The sequence below is a fragment of the Diachasmimorpha longicaudata genome, chromosome 5 (genome assembly GCF_034640455.1).
Source record: "Diachasmimorpha longicaudata isolate KC_UGA_2023 chromosome 5, iyDiaLong2, whole genome shotgun sequence".
Classification (NCBI taxonomy): Eukaryota; Metazoa; Arthropoda; class Insecta; order Hymenoptera; family Braconidae; genus Diachasmimorpha; species Diachasmimorpha longicaudata.
Window position 1 is genome coordinate 5,148,967 of NC_087229.1, and position 22,377 is coordinate 5,171,343.

The 22,377-nt window shown below is 42.2% G+C and overlaps 3 protein-coding genes and 1 non-coding gene across 7 annotated transcripts in view; 2 read left to right on the top strand and 2 right to left on the bottom strand.

The window, feature by feature from the left end:
• The window catches only part of Lobo (lost boys), a 51,478-nt gene extending 32,160 nt beyond the window's left edge, over positions 1 to 19,318 (top strand). The window contains exons 4-8 of one of the 4 annotated variants that reach the window (XR_010299079.1): positions 13,323 to 15,011; positions 15,188 to 15,424; positions 15,541 to 15,731; positions 15,982 to 16,254; positions 16,329 to 19,318. Coding sequence is in view for 2 of the 4 variants with exons in the window: in XM_064122384.1 (XP_063978454.1) it covers positions 13,323 to 15,011; positions 15,188 to 15,424; positions 15,541 to 15,720 (2,106 nt within the window). In the remaining 2 variants the exon portion in view is untranslated. Of the gene's footprint in view, positions 1 to 13,322; positions 15,012 to 15,187; positions 15,425 to 15,540; positions 15,732 to 15,888; positions 16,255 to 16,328 lie in introns of those variants that run through there. The other 3 variants (XR_010299078.1, XM_064122384.1, XM_064122385.1) reach the window with 3 other exon arrangements.
• Positions 15,754 to 18,375, bottom strand: LOC135163162 (putative FERM domain-containing protein FRMD8P1). Its single transcript, XM_064122406.1, has 6 exons — positions 18,245 to 18,375; positions 17,320 to 17,760; positions 16,739 to 17,193; positions 16,346 to 16,504; positions 16,076 to 16,244; positions 15,754 to 15,946 (listed from the first exon to the last, which is right to left on the bottom strand). Exons 1-6 carry the CDS (start codon positions 18,333 to 18,335, stop codon positions 15,906 to 15,908), a joined length of 1,356 nt encoding a protein of 451 aa, XP_063978476.1. The 5' UTR covers positions 18,336 to 18,375; the 3' UTR covers positions 15,754 to 15,905.
• Positions 19,183 to 22,370, bottom strand: LOC135163167 (eukaryotic initiation factor 4A-III). Its single transcript, XM_064122418.1, has 4 exons — positions 22,168 to 22,370; positions 21,512 to 21,847; positions 20,619 to 21,096; positions 19,183 to 19,765 (listed from the first exon to the last, which is right to left on the bottom strand). Exons 1-4 carry the CDS (start codon positions 22,310 to 22,312, stop codon positions 19,513 to 19,515), a joined length of 1,212 nt encoding a protein of 403 aa, XP_063978488.1. The 5' UTR covers positions 22,313 to 22,370; the 3' UTR covers positions 19,183 to 19,512.
• Trnae-uuc (transfer RNA glutamic acid (anticodon UUC)) lies at positions 20,094 to 20,166 on the top strand. Its single transcript has one exon. It is a non-coding gene; the product is annotated as a tRNA-Glu (tRNA).
• Positions 22,371 to 22,377: the final 7 nt, after the last annotated feature.

The following is a 22,377-nucleotide window of genomic DNA, read 5'->3' on the forward strand; positions in this document are numbered from 1 at the left end:
CTCCTCGAAATTCGGAGTTATTTGGAATTTTACATACAGTGATTTGAAGTGTCCAAGTAATTTAACAATTTTCTTCCGGTGGAATTTTTTTTTTCGTTAGAATTTTTTAGTTAAAAATGATTGTATTATTCAAACTGTATAGGTTTGAAATCAAATACCTATAGTGAATTTGAAAATTTATAGCAAAATTAGAGCGATAAAAATGTGAAAAAGTTGACTCATTAATTAAGAAATTGAAGTTTCTTAATTATGAGATTTTAAAAAATTTATTTGAACAAATCATTTGGAAAATTATGAATGTCAGTGTATTTGTGAGTGAGCCACCCCAAAAACCCTCGCAACGCCAATGAAACCCCGACAAATATTTTCCGCAATTGAATAATTTGCCCATAATCATCCGAAAACCCGCTGCCGTATAATCGCAAAATAATCGTACAGGACACATCGCCGGGCGAACGTGACAATCAGAGTCAGCACATAGGTGTGAATTCCACTCTCCCGATAGCCCGTGCAGATGAGCCCCGGCGCATGTAACACATCAGGCTGATAACACTGAAATTGATAAGTCAGGCTGTTCTTCTTCTAATCCAAGTGGCGTTAACCTTTCACTCTTGCCGAGGCAAGTGCCAATTGGTTTCCAATATCTGTCTGCCTTTCCTCACCAGTTGTCCGATGAAATATCGTTTAGAGGGAATAGTCAACAAAAACAAGGGAAATTTTATTTAATAATTTCATTTTTATTATTTCAAACAAGACTATACGGATATTACTTATGATTTTACACAATACTAGGGCTCTACCAGGCGCGCGTCGACCTTCTGATGATCGCTGTAACGCACAATGATTTTAAATTTAAAATGAAACGACTTATCAGGTCAGAATACCAATTAATTCGTGGTTACCCCGGCAACGTTTTGAAATAAGACTCAATGTCTATTGATACGTACAGCCACTATACAGGACTAGTTTGCATATTGGAATAAATTTTTTTTTTATAACCCGATTAAAACAATGCGTTGGACAAGTCTTCAAAATTCTTATTATTATTCAAAGTGTTGCAATCTCTACATAACATTTACTTACACAATCAATTTAATATTGAATTCTTAACTTACATTTCTGTAAATATTGACAAATGATTCCTATATATTTAAACTTCCGTTTCATTTACAAATTTATTCGTTACGAAGGAGTTTTCATGGAAATTTGAATTCCTAAAAAATAAAAGAGGACATGATCTTAAACATTTTAGCACTGGAATTCGTAATCGTTTTGAGAACTGTGAGTTCCGCCATTTTGCCTGAATATTCGTGTCCTTGCAGCAAATCAACTAGAACCCTCTGAAGGCACTCGAATATTACTGAAATAATCGCGCCACTGCGTTAGGATCGCTCCACTTTAAAAAGAATACTTTAAAAGCCAGAGGGTTTATAACGGGCCAGAAAAGTGGAATGGCGCATCAAGCGGGGGAGGAGGAGGAGGACGAGAAGGAACGGAGGGTGTAGCTGTGGTAGAGAGGGATGGAGTGAGAGGGAAAGATAAAATATATAGGACAAAGTATAGTATAGGGAAGGAAGAACTACATATAGAGGTGTAACGAACAGAACTCGACTCACGAACTCACTCCCAGTTTTTAGTGGCAACTTGTTGCTCTATGCCCATTCATACGGCCTCTAACTCCCATTACGTCACCGTCACATCAACTTATAATAATGGTAAATGACCTGATAGTCGTATCCATTGCGCGGAAAACATTGATAACTGCGGGAGGGAGAGGGCTTGGATCGATGTGTGTGAGTTATGTTCATTGATTGGTTCAACACGTTTCGACAGGAAATATATACGCCCCCTCGGTAAATTATCTGACGGGGTTATCGGCACATTGAAATCATCGCAATGGATCGTTCTTTTTTTTTTCACGGAGAGTGGAATGTGGTGTCATATTCTTATCTTGGGAAACGCGAAATGAATTTTGAAAATGTCGGTGTTTATTTTTGGTCGAAAAAGTTGGGATGAACAGTTATATTATTTGTAAGAATAATCCACATAATAATCCATTCTTAATTAATACGAGATGACGGAACACAATGTATTGAATTACTGTATTGAAAAGACAAGTGACAAAATCATCAGCGAAAAAACGTTAATTATATCAAATATATTAATTGTGTAAATATATTATCACGATTGTTTTTTAGCTTCTCATGTTGGCCCGTGTTTGCTGGGTATGTAACGGACAAATTACAGAACAATTAGCGTAATGCGCACTGGTGAATCATTTTCCAGTTTTTTTTTCGTAGGAAGAGAAGGGAAAACATCTGAAACGTTCAGAGTACTCTCAGGTCCTTCCTGCATTTTTTATATTATTTGTTTAGTCATTTTTACTGAATACTTCCCTGCGCGTATTCCGTACAGATTTCGACAGAGGGAATGATTTTTTTTTTAACTAGATATCCCCTTCTCTGAAGAATTCAGCTTTTTGTCCGGCGAGATAAGGGAGCGAACTGAGTGAGAGAGAGAGAGAGAGCATCCCGCATTCTTCACTTTATGCGCTTGTTCCGCGCGCAATTTTGCGCCGAGGGAAAAGTCGACAATCGACTGCATGTGCGCGATGTTAACTCCAACTCTTCGTCAGGAGTATATTGGCGCCGTTGGGTCGCCATTTCTCTTCCTCCAGACTGCGTACTACTTCATTTCTTCGTGTTCATTCGCACTCATCCCCCTGGGATCGCCTGATCCTCCCGGATTTGCGCAAATCTCGTCGATTAAAAAGAAAAGGGAAAACCCAAGCGGTTGAGTGAAGACAGCTTTCGGTGTCTCGTTTGTAAATAAACTAGAGAGAACACGCCCACTGTGATCTTTCCCCTCGTCTATGTGTGAGAAGCCCTCGAATTTGTCGGATATATCAATACATTTTTTAAATATCTTTTCCAATTGACAGGAGCCAAAAATTTTCGCAATTTATCCCGGAAAATTCAGAGAGTATATTCTCAACAGTTCGGGGTAATTAGTGAACGACATTGGCCAATTGATCAGTCAGAATTGTGGATTATCTCTATTTCGATAAATTTCGTACGCAAAACGTGCTTCCAACGCTGGAATCCCATCGATTAAAAGCGGAAAAACAGCGGGCGAATGATCATTTGGCGCCTTGTTTGTAAATAAACAGAATATCGTCCAGCGAATTTAAATGAATTCTCAGCCTGTACTGGCTGCTTGCCGTGTAAATGCCGTGGTTTAATTTGAATAATAAGCGCGATTACGTTAACGGTCCCTGCGGCAGCTCAGCCGCGCACTGACACACTCTCGTTCTTTCTCTCTCTCTCTCTCTTCTCCACTGCACATCAGTAGATTCACCTTATTTTTTTCCCCCGCGTTTCATTTTTTTTTTCGTCTCCCCTTAATCGTCAATTCGCGGGCTCAGCCCACACTCCGGCGATCCTCTCAAATGTATATTCCGGCATCGACCTTGAGTGAAACCCGCGAGACGCGCCTCGGGGTCGAGGAATCGTCGAACGCAAAAATTCGCCGCACATCCCATTGCTTCCTTTATTCATTTTTTTTTCTCTCTCCCTGGCGCGCTTTTTTATTTCATTTGTCCCCCCCCTGTCCCTCCCTTCCTTTTGTCTTACCGCGTCTCGCGTACGTGACCGGAACGTCCGCGGCTCCTCGACTTCTGGTGCGCAATATTTTTATTTTTTTATCTTCTCATTCGAACGACGAAAAATAATCCGCCGTTACGTTCGGTTTCCTGCATGAAGACAGCCTTTATATTTTCGTTTTTCTCTTATTCCCTCGTACACCCTCAGGGTGAGGGGGGGAATGAAGGAGAAGTATACAACTGCTGATGCGTCAAGGCATTTCTCTATCGCTCACCCAACTGCCGACTGTAACGCCCCAGGGCCTTTCTCGGAATTAGCCTCACGCGGTTTTTTTCTCCGGACGATAATACGCTTGAATAGGCAAAATACACGCGTCCGTTTTGTCCTTGGAGTTCTAAAAAGTCGCGTATAGCGGCATGGAAATAATTCCGCGCTTCATTTTTTTTTTCCGAGTTAGCGCCGATTTTATCGGAAAGAAAAGAGAGAGGACGTCGACCTGAGGCGTCGCGAGACAGTATAGCTGGCGCGCGAAATGGGTCCCCGCGAGGCGTAACGTAGAACGTTTTCAGGGAGGGGTGAGGGGGCCCCGGGCAGGGCAGATAGGAGGTAGTTAGCGGAGGCAGGCTCGTAAGACTATGCTTGTAGTGGTGATACCTATATATGCTTCATCCTGTCCACCCTGGCTCGCGGTAAGGTGCATTCACAATGACAATATCCTGTTTTCCAAATTTGTTTGAAAAAACCGGTGGAAAATTTCTAATGATGACGTTGAAACATTCGAGACGTCTCTCTGACGATTGCTAGTTAATTCAAAGCATCAGAACGACTTCGTGCTTTTAATCTCATGCGTTTTACGGACATGAATACCTAGAAATAGAAAAATTTTCGTGGTATCAAAACTGGGAAAAATTGCAGCGGTAGCGGGGTGAAACGGGGGTTGTTTAGTCAGCGAAAGAAATTTACGTGCGGGCACCAGAATTTTTTCCCGGATTTACTGTGAATTTTTCTGGATTAGGGTAAATAACCCTATTTTATCGTGTGGAACGGTAATTTTCCTCGGTTTCTGTTCTCCATATGGATCTTTATTAAAGTACCTTCACACCTTTTCCCTCTATGAGCGACAAGTTTCTAGAAGACCTCCATGATCAGATCCTCACAAAATTCCTTGTTAACCAATAGTCAATCAGCACTAAAATTGTATAAACGCCTGTTACTCGAGCCCTTTGTTTACGCAATATCAGACATCTGAAACGTTAAACGTTAAATGTTTTACACATACCCTCAGTACAAATATATTAATATCTCGCGAGAAATAAGGGAGGAAAGTCCATCGCCCTAGAGGAACCGGCAATCCTATTCTAAGAAGAACATGCACTCAATTAAAGTCCCTAACTATCAATATCTCGAAAGTCCCTTCAGCCTATTATTCTTCCTTGGCTGACAGCTGTCTTGAGCGGCTAATTTCAATTCATCATTTAATATTTCAATTTTCAATCGATCATGATTCTCATAGTTCCACTATCTGAGGTGCGTATTTGTTCTCGTAGAATAAATATTATTCACTTCAATATGTCTTTCGAATTTAGTGTGAGAACTCCTTAATCCATCGAGTCGCCCACCCGCGCCTCGCAGACACGAGAGAGGAGCCCTGGGTTTCTCTTCAGTGTGTTCGCGAGGCCACGTTGCACACGTCCGTGACGGTCGTCTCCCCCTACCCTCACCCCCCCGTCCCCCTCCACCACCCGCCTCGCATCCCCCTCGGGCCATTCTCCCCGTCTCTCTCTACTCCTCTACCCAACCACCGGGTCTTGTTCCTCGTTTTGGACCTGAAGACCGAAGGCACACAGATCGATCGTACGATTTTCCTCCACTGGGTTTTCCACGCTCAACGGTCACCCTCTCCCCCTCCCCCTCCCCCCTGCAAAAGGGTGAGTGAACACAGGAGAGTGAGAGATAGATGGGGGGGAGAGTAGGGAGTGAGAAAGAGAGGGACTGCTGAGAATTTTGTGCCTCGCGATTCCTCAACATCGCGAGTATTTTCCCTCTCCACCCATCCCTCATCCCCCTTTGCTCTCTTTTCGCCCCGCAGCATCGACGCCATCATGCTCACCTCCCCCACCCCACACTCTGTCCTCTTTCTCTTTTTCCATGGCATTTTTTTCTTCCTTCTCGGCTCGTTTCGGACTTGAACGCCGAAAGACCAGATCGATCGGTGAATTTTCTCGTTTTTTTTTTCCTCGAGCTACTCTCGTTGTATACACTTTTCCGTTATTTTTTTTTTCCATCCGCCTTGCTTTCGCGTCTCGTTGCTAACCACCTGATTGTGCTTTTTGTCTTATTTCGGTTCTTGCGTTTTGTACCTAATAATTTATGGCGGAGGAATGGAGTCCATTAGGTAATGAAAGATGGGATGGATCGAGGATCGATGGGAATGAGAATTGGGGTGGGAAAGGGGTGAACGGACTGGGGTGGAGGATCAATTGGGATGGATGAGAATATGGAAAGTGGTGATGAGCGTGGAAGGGTTCGGGGGGTGGTTTCTAGTATTAGGTTATGTCTTGGGAGTGTTGAAGGAGTTGGATTAGAAAAAAGATAATGTTGAATAATTCTTCAGAAGAATAATCACGAGTTGAGGATGTTTTAGGCTCTTTTCGCCAAAATTCATACTTCTCCATTATTTTTCTGGCAAATTCATGATGCGGGTGATGTGAAAAAATATAACTTTTGTCGTTATTTAGTGAATCATCAAGTTTCAACGTGATGCGAGGGGTTTTTAAATTAAACTTATAAAAAGAATTACAAAATCGTGTGAAGAGCGGATTAAAAGAATGCACCGTCGCGGAACTTCGTGACCCATTAAATAATGACAAAATGCAAAATTGGTATATTTTTAGCGTTAATTCGGTGGATACTTTGCCTGGGGAATTGAAGAATCATGGATTTTGGATGAGAGGGTGTCATTCATCATTAATGAGCTCATCCCAATATTCTCAAATAACTAGATTCAATTTCGATTCGATTGTGAGTCTGTCATCAGCAGATCCTATTGAAATTATGGGCATGAAGTCGAATGACTTCAATAAAACATGTCGAGTTGAATTAAAATAATTCTCTTTATTGTAGGCTTTTCACTCTTTCTCTCCCTCCAGGAGAGACTCTTTAACTGAAACTATAATTCCTTATCACCAAGTGCAGGCCAAGGGCCTGTTGTTCATATCTCTGCGTTCGCCCACAACATACGTCACACGCCCATAAAAATCCAGAGTACTGAGGTTCTGAAAAATGTAAATTGAAGCAATCGAGCAATCTTCTCCCTTTTCAATAGATTCTTGCCATAGACAAAGATTGTCTCTGAGCTGAAAATCTTTCTAAATTGTTTATCGATACATTTCACTGCGAAAAAAAACATTTTGCTAATTATATTTGTTTCGCTCAACCAACTGCCTCTGCAATATCCATTCGATAACTCCCTGTAAATTCCTAGACGAAGAACATTTAATTGACAGAACAACATTTCTTTCCCAGTGCTCATTTCCGATAAATACCTTCCCGCATGATGAAACAATTACTCGACCCCACCTCTACAACCCCTCCGTTTATTCAATCCCTCAGTATCACTCCTCCACCATATCTCCCGAATAATCGTTATCTCCCATTACAACCATTCGCAATTCGCCATCGCTCAATCCTAAAGTTGATACACCCATCCACCCTGAACCAGAAATATGAATAACATTCTCAGAGTTCACTGGGTCGACACTCCCTCAACAACCCCCTTCTCACCCAAAAACAATAGCCAACGCAACTGAATAAAAAAAAAAAATCCCAACCCAATCCCTCTCATTTATATTTCGCAGGCCTTTGCGAATCCGAGAGGCTAGGCCACTTTACCTATCTTATGTACACTACCCAGACCCTTTCCACATAGATGTACCTATATACGATGTACATGAGCACCGGAGGGTTGGAGGACCGTCGTTGATGGCACAGAGAGACCTTTCTCTCGCTCACCAAAGAGAGAGACACACACAATCAACCAAGTGACATGCCTCGTGTACGTGTAACTGAGACATATATATAGAGACCGTACCAAGAGGGTGGTAGGAGGACTGGGAGGGTGAGGGAGAGGGTTTGGACGCGAGCAATACGATGCCAGAGGGTGCCCAGAGGGGTTTGAGTGAGATGGAGAGGACGGTCGACGCCTTTGGAAACGCGTCGGTTGTGCCCTGGCACTAAGTATAGACATCCTCGCGACGCCGGCCGTCAATATACCACCCCTAACTAACCTCCATCCCCCCAACACCCACTCCCCACCCCCCCTTTTACGTTCAATCGACGAGAGAGAGAGAGGGAGAGAGATGGACGTGAGAGTGCGAGGGGTAAGGTCAGAAGTGCAGGACAAAGGAAATGTGCGAGTATGGAACAGAGAATTACAAGTGAGGGTGAGAGGGAGGAAGAGAGAGAATCCCCTATATCCCGATATGCTATATACATGCAATCCAGTTGGGTTCTGTCTCCGTTTTCAGTGCACCTATATATTCACGTGCTATATATTCCTGGCCGTTACGCTCCACACGATCTAGCTTAGGGCTAGTCGCGACGCTTGGGAAAGGGCGCGGGAGGGCTTCCAGGCATTCACGAAGGGTGGGAGGGATTTTCAGAGGAAAACGAGGCTTGCCCAGGTTTGGTAGGACATTGCGGATTGGTGGGGAGTGAGAGGGAGAACGTATACCCAGTCCTTCGCTACGGCTATTCCGCGACGTAATCAGCGAGAGCGCAAACCCAACCCCCCCCCACCCACCCCCTCTCGCTCTCTCTATCCCCCGCCGCCCTCACAGCTAACCGTAACGCCTGGTCTCACTCTCCCTTTGGTACCCTCTCGTCCCCCGTACCGCTCCCTCCAAACCCCCTCATCTCGTTGCAAATAGTGTCCCCTGGCGTCTCGCGTCCCTTACGGATTCTAGTGGCTTTGGCTGTGAGGGAAGCTTCGTTGGGGAGGTTCGCTGTGTCGAGTTGGTGATGTGCGATGCACTTGGGTATGGGAAGGAAGGTTGGGTCGAAGGACGGAGGGATTTTTTTTTCCGCTCTCGTGACGCAGGATTTTTGGATTTTCGGAGAGGATTTTATGGTAATTGGGGTGACGGAGGCCGCGGGGAGGTGATTATTAGTGAGGGGCGAAGGAGGCGGGGGACATTCTATGAACGCATTTCGGGATTAACACGATACTTGGGATTATCGATGGATATCTGGCAATTGTTGGGGTGATTAGCTGGATAGTTGTAAACTAGCGACCAACTGTCGTTAAGGGGAAATGGAGACCGTCTCGGGTGGTTTTTGAATTTGTTTTTACGGTTGTATATAATGTAAAAGGTTCAAATTTTGAACAAGTGTCTAGAGCAATTTGAGGATTTCTATTTGTCTATTATTTTTGGCTGTAAAAAATGGAGATAAGTTAGCGACGCAGTTGACAATTAATGAGGAACATTGGCAGATCAGTTCATTAATATTGATGATTCCACCGTTTTGATTGATTGGAATAGGGGATTTGACCTACGTCCGAAATTAGGGATTTTGGAGGATTGGGTTTAGGGGTGAAATCTAGGTCTTGTCATATTAAACTTGAAGCTGACTGATGTTGACCTTAGGCCAGGCATGAACTAACATCGGCCGAAGGGTTAATCCCTTCACGTTATCCAATATTGACCTCTGACGCTGAAAAATGCTGAATCGAAGGCATCGGTGAGGAATTTCTGGTCTTCAGAAGCGGGAAAACGCGATCAACAATCGATTTTGTGTCGTCACTTGGCCAATATAATAGACAAAATCACGTGATTCCTTGGGGTAAAACTGCTGTCTCACTGGGGTTGAGTGGTGGGGCCTGTGGGCCCAATGCGTACTACAGGATTACAATACTTTCTTTGTCGCACGACGATCAGTTTTCCTGGAAAGTCTGCCGAAGCGATTAAGTGTGGAAAGGTCTTCAAAATTAATCTGTTAATGTTGAACTTATCCATTCTATTGGATTGTCACGTCTCCCATCCCTAATTCCAATGTCCCATTTGCCATTCCATGATCCATTCGCTGGGGGGTATTAAGAATGCTCTTCACTCTTTCCGTTAAAATTTCCTTTTTTTTCATCTTCATACCAAATTTACGGTGGGGTTTAGGTACAAAAATATAATGTTTTTGTACTCTGTCATTATTCAATGATTCACGAAATATCCAGATGGTGCGAAAATTTTTCTACGTTTTTTTCTAAATTTTTGAGAATCTGAAAACTAGAAGAAACGAATGAATGATAAATCGCAAGAATCGCACATTTTTCGCGTCAATCCGAATGATAACTTGTCAGGAAAGTTTTAAAATCGTGAACTTTGGCTGGCAGGATCCCGAATATCCGTAAATCTACCTGCTCATCCAAATCGCCATTATAATTACGCGTTGCCTCTCAGAAATACGGGAAATTTCTCTTAAATAATCCGCCTCAGAGCCACTAATTACCCAGAGAACTTCATAATTATTCAAATGCCGATAAATCAGCTTGACCATTTTACGACATCTCCACCTAAAACAAACACTCGAGTTTATTCATCCCCAGTGAATGAGCAGATTCCCAGTAACTGAAACCCTCATTACGACTCATTTGCATGAACGCCTTCATTCGATTCGAATAAAGCTGTTAACTGAGTTGTATCTGCGTTCAATTTAATACCCTACCGTCTCTCTATTCAAATAAACAACCGATATTGATCATATCTTTTCCGCATTTATCAATGTCATCACCAGAATTTCAATGTCAGGGAAATGTTAACTGGAACAAAACTATTGTTTCATTGACCGGAGACATTGCTCCCGAAAAAATGCGGTTAAATTTAAGGTGAAAAAGTTTTAAAAGTTTGACAATAAAAGACAATAAAAGACATACAACTAAACACGTAAATGAAATTTTATAAATCGAAGTAAAGACTTTAGAAAAAAAAAAATAGTCAATCAAAATAGTTTATTCCCTAACAAGTCCGCAAAAACTACTTTTGCGTATAACCCGATGAAACAGTGAGTTTTTGAATGTCAAATTGCCGGAGAATACTTTCCTTCTGTTCATAGAATCGCTAGCGAAAACTGGGCAAAAATGCGAAATTGGAGATTCGAAAGTTCGATCGGACTATTGTTCAATATATGAGGGAAACATAAAACGACCCCGTTTCGATCCATTTTTTCACCAAAGCGAATGAGGTCCCGATATTTCCAAAATTCGATGTTCCCCTCACCATCACCAAGTGTATCAAGAGCGTCGCGACGCGGCGGATTTGACCATGTACCACCGTGAACGCCCAGTACACCGTTACCACATACACACAGATAAAATATATAGTGTATTAGTGATCGCGACGCGAACGCTTATGTACACGACGGTCCGAGGGGGCTTATATACAACTCTCGCGAGAAACACCTATGTAGCCTTACCCCCTGCAACTGAGTACATAGGGCCTAGATACACCTAGCCAGTATCCCGGTAATACCGTCGTAGCTATACCGAGGAGAATAGCGGTTCGCATATTCGGAGATGTTTCGTATATCCGTTTATACACAGATACAATATGCCCATCAGTTCCACTGGCTATCGCACCGAGAAATTCCGTGGAATAAAAAAAAATAAATTCTGTAAACAAAAGTGAGCGAAAGAATGAGTAAAAAAAACAACGGCTGACACGTTTGTCCTTCACGCTCGATTGGCGCTTATCGCGATTAAAAATGAAACGCGCGAAATAAAAACAAAATGAAATGTCTCAATTTTCAATCCATCGCAAAACAAAACGTTCGCGAGAAAAAAAAAATTGTGTAAATTTAAAGCCACTGTATCTGACGCACGTGTATGCAACGGAGACACAATAACCACGCGATATTCCCTCCATTTGCGTCGGTCTCCCGAAACGGATGAGCGGAGAAAGCGCGTGGGGGTGAAGGTTGATGAGAGAGAGGGGGAGAAACGGACGAAAAAAAAGGTCTCTATGACGTGCACTAGAAATCGGTGAATATTCCAAAGGTGAAACTGAGAACCACTGAACGCAGCTGCCGCGGCGGCAGTATCTCCGCGTTGTCTGCTTCCCTCACACCCTCGCTTTGTGTGTCCCACGTGGTTGACGGTCGAAGGGGTCGCACGGAATGAGGGTGACGCGAGTGAGAGAGAGAGGCCGAGTGTGATATAGGGGAGGAGGAGGGCTAGCTTAGCAGAACGACCGGGAAACGAGAGAGGGACAGGACAGCCGGTTGGTGCGAGGAAGACGGAGGAACGAGCATGAGAGAAACCGTGTCGTGCCTAGGGGTGTGTGTTTGTGTGAAAGATAGGAGACGATGGGAATAGGGCCGTCAAGGGGACTGGTGGGTCGGAGAGAAGTGAACTACCACCCACTGGCCATCTACGGATCCTCGGCCATCTCCCCTATAACTTCCAGACCCCCCAAACCCCCCGCTGCCACCCTCTCGCGCCACCTACGGCCGCCCGTCGTTTCCCACCCTACACTATCACGGTCTCCAACGTGTTTTCGCTGGGAAAAAAAAAGAACTGCGTCTCGTTGCAAGATTCTTTAGGGCTTGCGGAGCGAGGGTGGCACTCGACTGGACAGCGTTGTGGAAAATTGCGGGGCTTTCATTCTTCTCGGGAGCTTGAGGAGAATGGAAAGGGCGAGTGCAAAAAAACCCTGAAGATTCTCCGGGATTTTTTCATTTAATTGTGAATTAAAGGGGGCATCGGTGAAAACCCGTCATCGGGGGTATACGTAGGTCAAGATTATCGGTAGTGTCGGGGAAGCACGTGGTTTCTGCTCGTGTATTTCCACGATTGCTAGTTTTACAGGGGGTTATTTACTACCGGGTATTCTGTCTCTTTCTATTAACCGGTTATGGGTGTTATTATTCTGTCAGAAGAAAATTATTGCTTTGGAATTTGGTGATTGACGGGTGGTAAGGTAGATCCTCGAGGTGCCTCGGTCGGGGGTGTGAGGGTGTCATAAAACCGATGGGCTCAAGCTTGCGACAGGTTCAAGTTATCGACAAGAGTATTACCGGTGGTGTTCATTAGGATGGTAATTCTTACACCTGAAGGCTTCTACGTAGTCAGTGGAACAATTTGGTTTTGGTGAAAGGTCATTTTCCCCGGGAACAAATCCAATATCGGTACTCTGGGATGGGAGTTAGAAGAATTTGTTTTTCGATTCTTTCCTGAACTCTGCATGACCTGCATGAATAACTGAGTACTTGAACTGTAGGCCAACTTTCAGGTTCAACAATTACACGCCTAACGAATCGCTGTCGGTAAAAACCTGGTTGGTAAGTCGAACTTGTCGGATATTCGACTTCTTCGGTTGTATGACCCTCACCCGGTGCAGCCTTCTCTCTAGGCCGCGGTAACTGGGGGTGAGTTATCTTCCTTGATAATCACGGAAATAGGCATCATTAGCGGTGAAAGTTATTATCAAGAAGGTTATTAACGAGAGAGTTTCCTCATTCTTAAAATCATTGAAATGTTCCCGATGATGATCCCGGCCCCATCATCAAGAGATTGATATTAAATTTACATAAACTATTACGTAGAATGAACGAAATAAGACAACTAGATATAATCTAATGAGAAACACAACGATCACATAAATCGGTGAGGTGGGGTACGCGATATTCCCTACCTCCGGAAGTTATAAATTTTGTCTCGTGAATTATTTCCAGCCCGAACGCCTCTGTTCTCCAACATGGCTGCTGACCACCCAGACCGCCAACAGTTTCGAGTACTCCACGCTCCTGGTGTCTCTCCTCCTCGGTCAGGGGTACAACGCCTACGTCGTCAGTGGTTACGCTTCGAGAGAGCAAACTCTCTGCGACATGTCGATGCGCTCCTGTCCATATTTACCCACCACCGACCCGACTCCCTCCCAAGCTAAAACCAAAAGCTCCCATCGGTACCAAATGAAATCACCCCCGGATTTCCGGAGCAAATTATTAATGGAGATGGAAGAGCTGGAGCGGAAGCGATTACAAGAGGCAGCCGATCTGCAGGAGAATGAGCGTCAAAGACTTATCCTCGAGCAAGAGCGACCCCCACCTGACAGATTCTGGGGCCACAGGGTCCACAGCTGGGTCCTAATCCTCCCAAATGATCCATCTGAGACAACTCGTTATGAGGAGATCAAATCCCCTCTCTTCATCGAAGCAACGTCAGGGAATTTCTACCACCTGGACGATCCTGACACTCGACTTCTCTATCACGGCATCGAAAGTGTCTGGAATGACAGGAATTATTGGGCTAATATGCAGGTGTGCACCGATTCCTGTGGAGCCCTGAGCTGGGACCTGGACAACCCTCGCTACTGGGAGCACCTCCTCCCGGGCGAGCCCGCACGATTCATCATCTCCAGCGAGAAAGAAGAGGACTACGATCCCCTGCAGAATAAACACCTCGACATGCCCGTCTCCTACGTCAACGAGATACAAATTTCAAGTCTTGATTTTGAGCGATGCTACCCCAACGGCCGAAAGGTCATCTTCTTCAAGAAGACCAAAGCAGAGTTGTTCGCTCCTTACGTCCAAATGGACGGTCTCACCTCCAAAATTACGGAGTTCGATGATTACGATTATCAATCACCCATCAGAATTTTCGAGAAGTACGAAAATCGCGGGGACAAGCTCATAAAATCTACCAAGGATCTGATCTCCGGGCGTGTGAGTGACTCCTACGAGCGGGGACGTCCGGATGCTTGCAAGCATCACACGTACTCGTCCATGGGAACGAATTCAGTGGACGACGAGAGGTCTTTGGAGTTTTTCGACGTCATTCGAATCGATGGACTCGCAAGAATGGAAACCAGTCAGATTCGTCTAACTCAGCATTACGTAAACAGGAAAGATTTCTTGTACTACAGGAACGTTCAGTTCTCCCCGGACAATGAACCGATTCCTCAGCACAGTCATGACAGGAACATCTCGAAGATAACAGAAATGTTTGGAAGAAACGAAACAGTCGAGGCGAACAGAGACGTTGCGATCAGGGAATTCTGCATTGATGATAACGAGATCAGGCTGAAGTATCATTACCGTGAAGATGAGGTAACCCGAGCTATGAGGACTTTCGTCAAACCACCGGTCGCTGAGAGGGGCGAACGTCTGGTATTTGATGAGAGGATGACAAGTGGGTATGATCCTGATTCTTCAGCAGTACCACCAAAATCGTTGGAGCTGTTTTATCTCCTCCAGACGCTGCTGAGAGATGAGGTCATAGCGATTAACCATGTCAGAGACGCTGAGAAGGAGATATCGGTGTTCTTAAAGACCAGGAAGAGGGAGTACTTCATGCCTAAACTGGTGGTTTCAATGTTCGATAGAAACAGGAACGAAGACGCCAAGGCGGGAATGTTTGCTAAGGTATTGATTTCAGAATGATGATATCATTAGCGGAAGAGAAAAATGGGATGCGTTGACTTGACGGTAAAGCAACTTTCCTCATTTTCTCCCTTCACTATTTGGAAGAACCATCCTCTGTAATAGATGTCCTAGAGTAATCCATAGGGTAATGAATCTTAAGGTGAATACATTTTCAGGAAGAGTTGCTTCGTGCGCAGAGTCAAAGAGAGATCGATGCGAATGTAGATTACTTGCGTCCTTTCCTGGCAAGACTCGGTAATCCCAAAAGTCTGACTAAACAGCAGGCATTTGAAGTGCGTCAGGAATGCCTGGATGATCTCAAGCTAACGTTAACGAACCGAGCCAATGATATCTTGAGGCGATTTGAGGATTGCCAGAGGATCTTACAAGGGCTCCAGCAAAGACTGGCTGAAGTGAGTCAAGAATCGTATTATTCTAGGATAATTTTCATCAAATGATTCTTCAGCATTATTGATAATGATGATGTATCAATAGTTTAATGTATAACTGTAATTATGGTCGTTTGCAGGACGAGGGTCTCCTCAAAGAAGAGAAGGAGAGGCTGAATGAGGAGGCCAATGAAGTCAGCATGACAATGCACACTCTTGACATTCGTCGTAAACGTCATGTTGAATTATCCTCGGAGCGTTATCGAACTATGGTGAGGATTCTCAGTGAAGATGAACGACTGTCAGAATTCAAGGATTGATTTAAAAATGAGTAATCCAGTTTTTTCAAATAGTAATTTAATTAGACAACAGTCTGATTTGTTCCTTATTTCTTTTTATCTCGATGAAAATACATTCTCGCGAAAAGTCTTTTGTCAATATCACGATTAATACTATCTCTAACTTTGGTCATCAACACGTGTGCACAGGAAAATAGGGTGTAATATCATTGAAAAGACCAAGAGCCCATTTGTCCGATGCAGCGACCTGAAAAGAGGATAAATACATTTTTTTATGTGCAGCAACCACAGGAGTTGAGAATATTTAAAGTCAATCCAAATGTTAATCACATAACGCGTGTGTGAATATGGATATGTGGAATTCTTATGAAATTACCTTGATCGTCAAAAGTTGCCAGAGTGAATTTACTAAGTTTGTTGGTAAAACTACCAGCATTCATTATCACAGAGCCTTCGGTACGATTCTGATTGGCAGCGTCAACAGTTTCTCCGTTCAATCGACTCTCCTCGGCGAAACCGGATATCAAAGTGTCCATCATTATTGCCTGGAAAAAAGTAAGTAATGAGAAATTGTAAATTGTCAAGCGGTATTTGCACGGATTGATAATGATATCTGAGAAATGATCTAGGAATTTCGTAGACTCACTTGCTTGGAGAACACTTGTAGAATTTTGTAAACTCTCGTTCCATTCTCACGAACTGGAAATTGGAGGAATAGACATGGTAAACAGTCGGGATTGTTTTCGTCCGAGGGCTTTGCCATCTCCCAACTTAAATTTGGATACTTTAGCCCCAGTAAGAGACTCTGTAACACAGGCGACGTATCACATAGATGACGTCATAAATACCACCCAGTGAGGAATAAGTATAACAGAACTCAAATATTTCCGATTCAATTCGAGTTTTGGGATAGGAAAAATTGTGATGGGAAAAAAATCATCGAACTCCCCTGAAAGATGGATTTTTTGGGCCGGTGGAATGACATAACTCAAAAAGTATTTGACACTCATAAAAAAATTGCCTATTTTGCATGACTCACACATTGCGCGTCATCAACGACGTACACTCCAGTTGTATTGATGGCAATCAATACCGACATGTCCCTGTTAGTGATCCAGGAAGCCAATCCCCGAACAGGACGTTCAATCTGTCCCTGGAAGAACGCCGAGCCATAACAGGGTAATCCCCAACAAAACTCTAGATACTTTCTCACTAGTTTCCGCGAGTTTGGTGTTGTACCCGAATGATTGGGTATTCGTTTGTACTGCTCAAGTAATCTCGCCTCTGGTGCACCCTTACCACCAACCAAACCCAGACCAAACCCTAATCCAAATAGAAAACCCGGCGATGTGTAGTGATGCGGAAGAAACCTGGCACGATGCTTTCGGAAGTAAGCTAAAGTGTGAGTTTGAGGATTGTAGGGACCCAGTTCTATTCTCGCTTGGAGAGCACCAAGACTTGCGTACCTCGCTTGACCCTCGCACGGGTACCTTCCTGCAACGTTCACAAATAAATAATTTTCGTTAAAGTCTTATGCTGACTAGATGTATCGATAAATTCTGAATATTCATTTTATAATTGAGGTACATTAAGGAAATTTGAGGGGGAATCGATTATCACCTTCTAAAACATTATGCCTTGCTTCAGCATACAACAGCTCAAGCATTTTGGGATCCTTGATCATCTCCTCGTCTCTTCTCGACAAAAAAACATTTCTCCTGAAGTAGAGTAACGGCTCCTCGTCACTCTGTTCCCTTGTACCGTACTTATTAACCAATTTACTCCACTTTGAAGCAAGATCTATCGGTCTATGATTTGGCCTCAACTGTAACTCCAGTTGAGATGAACACATCCAAATTGCAAATACTGTTTCACCAGTTATCTGTGGCAATCTTGACATACCGATTTCCGGCTCTGTCTGTACGATTGACTGAATTTGTTGGGCTGTTGCATTTCTCTCGATTTCCATCGTTAGAAATACACCTGACATCAAATACACCGCTATTCGGACACTTTGACGGGTATTCTGAGATACAGAGTCTACTTTTGACGATTGAATATCTGGAAAATACAGCGATTAAGTTCTATTAATGCAGAAAATGTCTTAGACAGGTGTAAACTTGATATTTTAGTAATTCGATATTATTACGATAATGGCAATAAATTAATAAACCGAGATGAGTTGGATTCAGTTCTCAGTTGAGTCGTCAAGCAAATACCTTCGAATCTAAAGAAATTATCGGAATTTTTATAATCATATTTATTGTAGGACCCAATTAGCTCTAAAAAAAATACATAATAAAAATTTTGCTATTCCCTGCAGATTCCGACATGTTTATCAAAATTGGGCAATAATTATCAGTGACTCATCTCCATTAATCATTGCATTAATAATGTTTTTTTTTTCACATTGATTCAGAATTTCAACTCTCATTTTAAGACTCATAAATAAATCTTTCAAAACATGAGATCATTCACTGATTTTGAATTTTTAAAAATCATATAAACAAGATTGAAATTTCCAAAAATGTGAGAGTCAACTCACGTGGAGATGCATGCGTCTCGCGTTTCCCGGAATTTGCATGACGTCTTCCGGGAATAGCCCTTCTGATACTGCCCTCCTCCTGTTCCATCATTCCCTCACAATTTGAAAAACCCCAGAACCCGTATCTCTTATGATATCCTTTCGATTTCGCCACTCTGCACGCCTTCGCATCCCCAAATCGTCCGCCCTCTCCCGTAGTCCTCAGATTCCTTCGCTCTACACCACATGCTATTCCTCTTTGTCATCAAAAAAACACTCGCTGGTGTAACCTCTCACCCCTGATTATTCTCAATCAGAATAGTTCACGTCGTATCAGCACTCAGTGGACAAGTCTTTACGCATGTAACGACTTCCTTCTATCCCCCAAACCTGACAGTTGATGATTTTTGTTGTCCTTGATTGTCGAATATTGATGATTTAATTCGAGCGAAAACATTGTGTCGAACTATTTTGGAGGTGGACTATTGATTTTTATGCCACCATCGGTGGCTGTGATACTGACCGAGCAGTGGGGCTATCGGCCTGCGCAAACTCCTTTTTAAATTCACAAATTGGCTGCATGTCATTTACTGCTCGATAATTGAGTCTAAATAAATTCGTTTCTGTAATACAAACCTTTAAAAAAATACCCTAAACAATTTGGATACCATAAGAGAAAAGGTTATACAAATTCAGTCAGTACGAAAAATTTTTCGCACAAATCTCATTCATTAAACTATACAATAAATATTATCCGACCCTAATAAGGATTAGGAGCCTAACCGGTATTGGGGCCGGATAATTCAAATGATTGGAAGCAATATCTGCACAATCCACCAACTAAGTTGACAAAAGTTGAATCTGTCTCTTTCTGAACTGTCTACACTGAAAGGTCTGAACGAGACTATTTTTCTAATTGCACATAATCATAGAAAGGATAATTGACATAAACACAAAGGTACTGTTTATTAAAGTCAATGTATTTAGTATTCACAAGTGGTACAAGAGTTATTTCATAAATATCTCTGGAATAAGGATGCGCTAAACTTCATCCTGAAGTTATTTCGAAGTGAACAAAATGCTTGTGAAAATATAATCAAGGATTATTCTGATCGATCGAATGACGAGCGCTTCGAGCTGTAAGTAATTATTCTAGAATAGCAAGCTAACGTCATAAATATTTGAAACGATAGTTTATCAATGGTTTCCATAGAAAAATCAAAGGAAAATCAATCGGCTGATAAATACATTCTCTTTCTAACTTCAAGTACTTGGATTATTTATTTTACTTAAATCAAATCAGCGACATTCATGGGCATCTCGTCGATCTGTGTCGAGTAATACTGTTCGATGTCCCGGAGAATTCTGATGTCGTCTGTCTTAACGAAGTTTATAGAAACACCTTTGCGCCCGAAACGACCTGATCTTCCTATTCTGTGGATGTACAACTCTCTGTTGTTGGGGAGATCGTAGTTTATCACCAAGGAGACCTGTTGGACGTCTATACCGCGCGCCCATACGTCTGTTGTAATCAAAACTCGACTGAAATGAGAAAAAAAGATTGATTTTTAGAAAAACAATATTTATATTTATTAATTTTAAAAAATATCTCCTGATCACACCTGAAATTTTGTTTGAATAATAAAATTTTATTGGACATTTTCCAAATCATAAAAGATATTTATAGTAATAGAAAATTTTAATTGCGATAAAGTGACTCATTACATTCATAATTTTTAATCATTTCCAAATACTAAATCGCATAAACAATCGCGCATTCGTTGGATATTTTTGGTTTTTCTGGACAAGTTTTTTTCCTGAAGTTACCGCCCACTTCTTAAACGGTTTTAAACGAACCGCAGCTATATAATCCGGTATGGTCTAGTGGCTTATGATGTCTGGCTTTCACCCAGGAGACCCGGGTTCGATTCCCGGTACCGGAATTATATTTTTTTTTCTTAGATGCTTTAATTAATGATATCCATAACTAGAATCTTCGAACCGATAAATATGCTCATGTAAACTTACATCACGAATTTTCGATTCATGAAATGCTACATTTAGTGATTACTTTATAACTAAAAATCGAAAACGACCGGAAATTTCTCGTTTATCGAGTACAATGTTTCAAAATAGGAAAATTTGACATTTTTTCAAAAGGTCCAGCAGTTTAATAATAAATTTATGAGATGTTATTGAATTCTGTTCATTTTCTCTTTTATCGACTAGCTGATAATGTAGGAAAATCCGTCTCCTCTCTGTCGGGACCAATTATTTACTAACAAAAGAATAACATGAATAAATCAAGAAAAATAAAATGAATAAAAAATAAAAATTAAATGAAAAAACAATAACTAAAACAATCAGCAAGTGAATAAAACTCTTCAATGTTTACCTTTGTCCCGATCTGAACTCCTTCATAATATTGTCTCTCTCTTTCTGTGGCATATCACCATGCATCGAGCAAACGGTGAAATTGGCTTCCCTCATCTTCTCCGTTAGCCAATCGACCTTGCGTTTTGTGTTGCAGAATATAACTGCTTGTGTGATCGTTAGTGTATCGTAGAGATCACAGAGCGTATCGAATTTCCACTCCTCTCGTTCAACAGCCACGAAGAACTGTTTGATACCCTCCAGTGTCAACTCATCGCGCTTGACGAGAATTCTAATGGGATCAGTCATGAATTTGCTTGTCATCTCAAGAATTTCGTGGGGAAGTGTGGCAGATACCAGGACCACTTGGGTCGCTGGTGGTAGATAACGATAAACATCGTAGATCTGTTCCTTGAATCCCTTGTTCAACATCTCGTCTGACTCGTCGAGAACAAGCATTTTAATTGCTCTTGTACGGAGAACTCGCCTCTTGATCATATCTGCAAAAAAAAAGAATCAATTAGGCGACGTAAAGGAGAAATTTTTTTCAAGACTCTTCTCCAAAGCCAATAATTCCGAAGATAATTATAGTAACAAAAAATGTGAATGAAAAAGTCAATAAATTAAAAAGTGCAACCAGCAATCAGTTTTTGAACAATATCTTCGAATCTAAGGGAGATGGCAGAATTTTTGTTATTACCTCTCTTGTAATACTCATTTCGTTCCACAAAAAAAGGCGATAATAAACATTTTTCTATCTTCTTCAGATTCCAAGATATTCATTAAAAACTGGTCCACAGCCAGCAGTCGCTTCTCATTTTATCCTTTTCTTACGGAATAAACTTTCGTTCAAATATTTTAATAATTATTTTTCGTTATTATTTGAATAATTTTGGGAAAGAGTTCGACACCTACCGAATACTCTCCCAGGTGTCCCAGAGACGACATGTTGCCCATAGTCGAGTTTCCTGATATCCTCTCCCAAATTAGTCCCCCCAATGCAAGCATGACACTGTACGTTCATGAAGTCTCCAAGAGCAAGAATGACCTTCTGAATTTGCACTGCCAATTCTCTCGTCGGCGACAGCACGAGAACCTGAGTCTCTCGGACTTGTGTATCCAAAGATTGGAGAATGGAAATGGAGAAAGTTGCAGTTTTTCCTGTTCCTGACTGTGCCTGGGCGATCACGTCCCTTCCTTTCATTATGGGCTTGATAGAACGTTGTTGAATGGCCGAAGGCTTTTCAAAACCTGAGAATGTTGAAAAGATATCATCAATAATTGAATTATTCAGTAATAAAAACAATAATACAAGGTTAAGAAATCTAGTCTTCAACTTGAAAAACGACCCCCAATGTGAAACAAGAAAAATCAACAGAAAATTAAAAAAGTAATCAATTAATATCCTATCTTCCTATATTCACAGAATACTGACATCTGGGTTCCCCATTTGCATCCCCAATAACATAAAATGTATCATTAAACTTCTCTAATCACTTGAAAGTCGTCCAAGATGTTGACTTTGAGGTTAGAATCTCCAAAACCCTTCTAAGCTCCACAAAAAACCTTACCGTAAGCATAGATTCCTCGAAGAAGCTCATCCCTGAGTCCCATATTATCAAAAGTCGGAATAACTTCAACATCTTCACTGGTTTCAAACTCAACGTTGGATAAATCGTCACTTTGCGCGACGCGACGTGATTTTCCCTCTGCCATTTTGAATTAACTGACTATGACTGAACCCACGAGACTGAACGATGAACGACCAGTGATAACTAGCC

Coding starts and splice junctions, on each gene's coding strand:
- LOC135163167 (XM_064122418.1), bottom strand. CDS start 22,312: ATGGCAGAGGGAAAATCACGTCGCGTCGCGCAAAGTGACGATTTATCC. Junction 21,848..22,167: donor TCGAGGAATCTATGCTTACG/GTAAGGTTTTTT, acceptor CAACATTCTCAG/GTTTTGAAAAGCCTTCGGCC. Junction 21,097..21,511: donor GACACCTGGGAGAGTATTCG/GTAGGTGTCGAA, acceptor TTTTTTTTGCAG/ATATGATCAAGAGGCGAGTT.
- LOC135163162 (XM_064122406.1), bottom strand. CDS start 18,335: ATGATGGAACAGGAGGAGGGCAGTATCAGAAGGGCTATTCCCGGAAGA. Junction 17,194..17,319: donor AAGGCATAATGTTTTAGAAG/GTGATAATCGAT, acceptor TGAACGTTGCAG/GAAGGTACCCGTGCGAGGGT. Junction 16,505..16,738: donor TCGTTGATGACGCGCAATGT/GTGAGTCATGCA, acceptor CCTGTGTTACAG/AGTCTCTTACTGGGGCTAAA.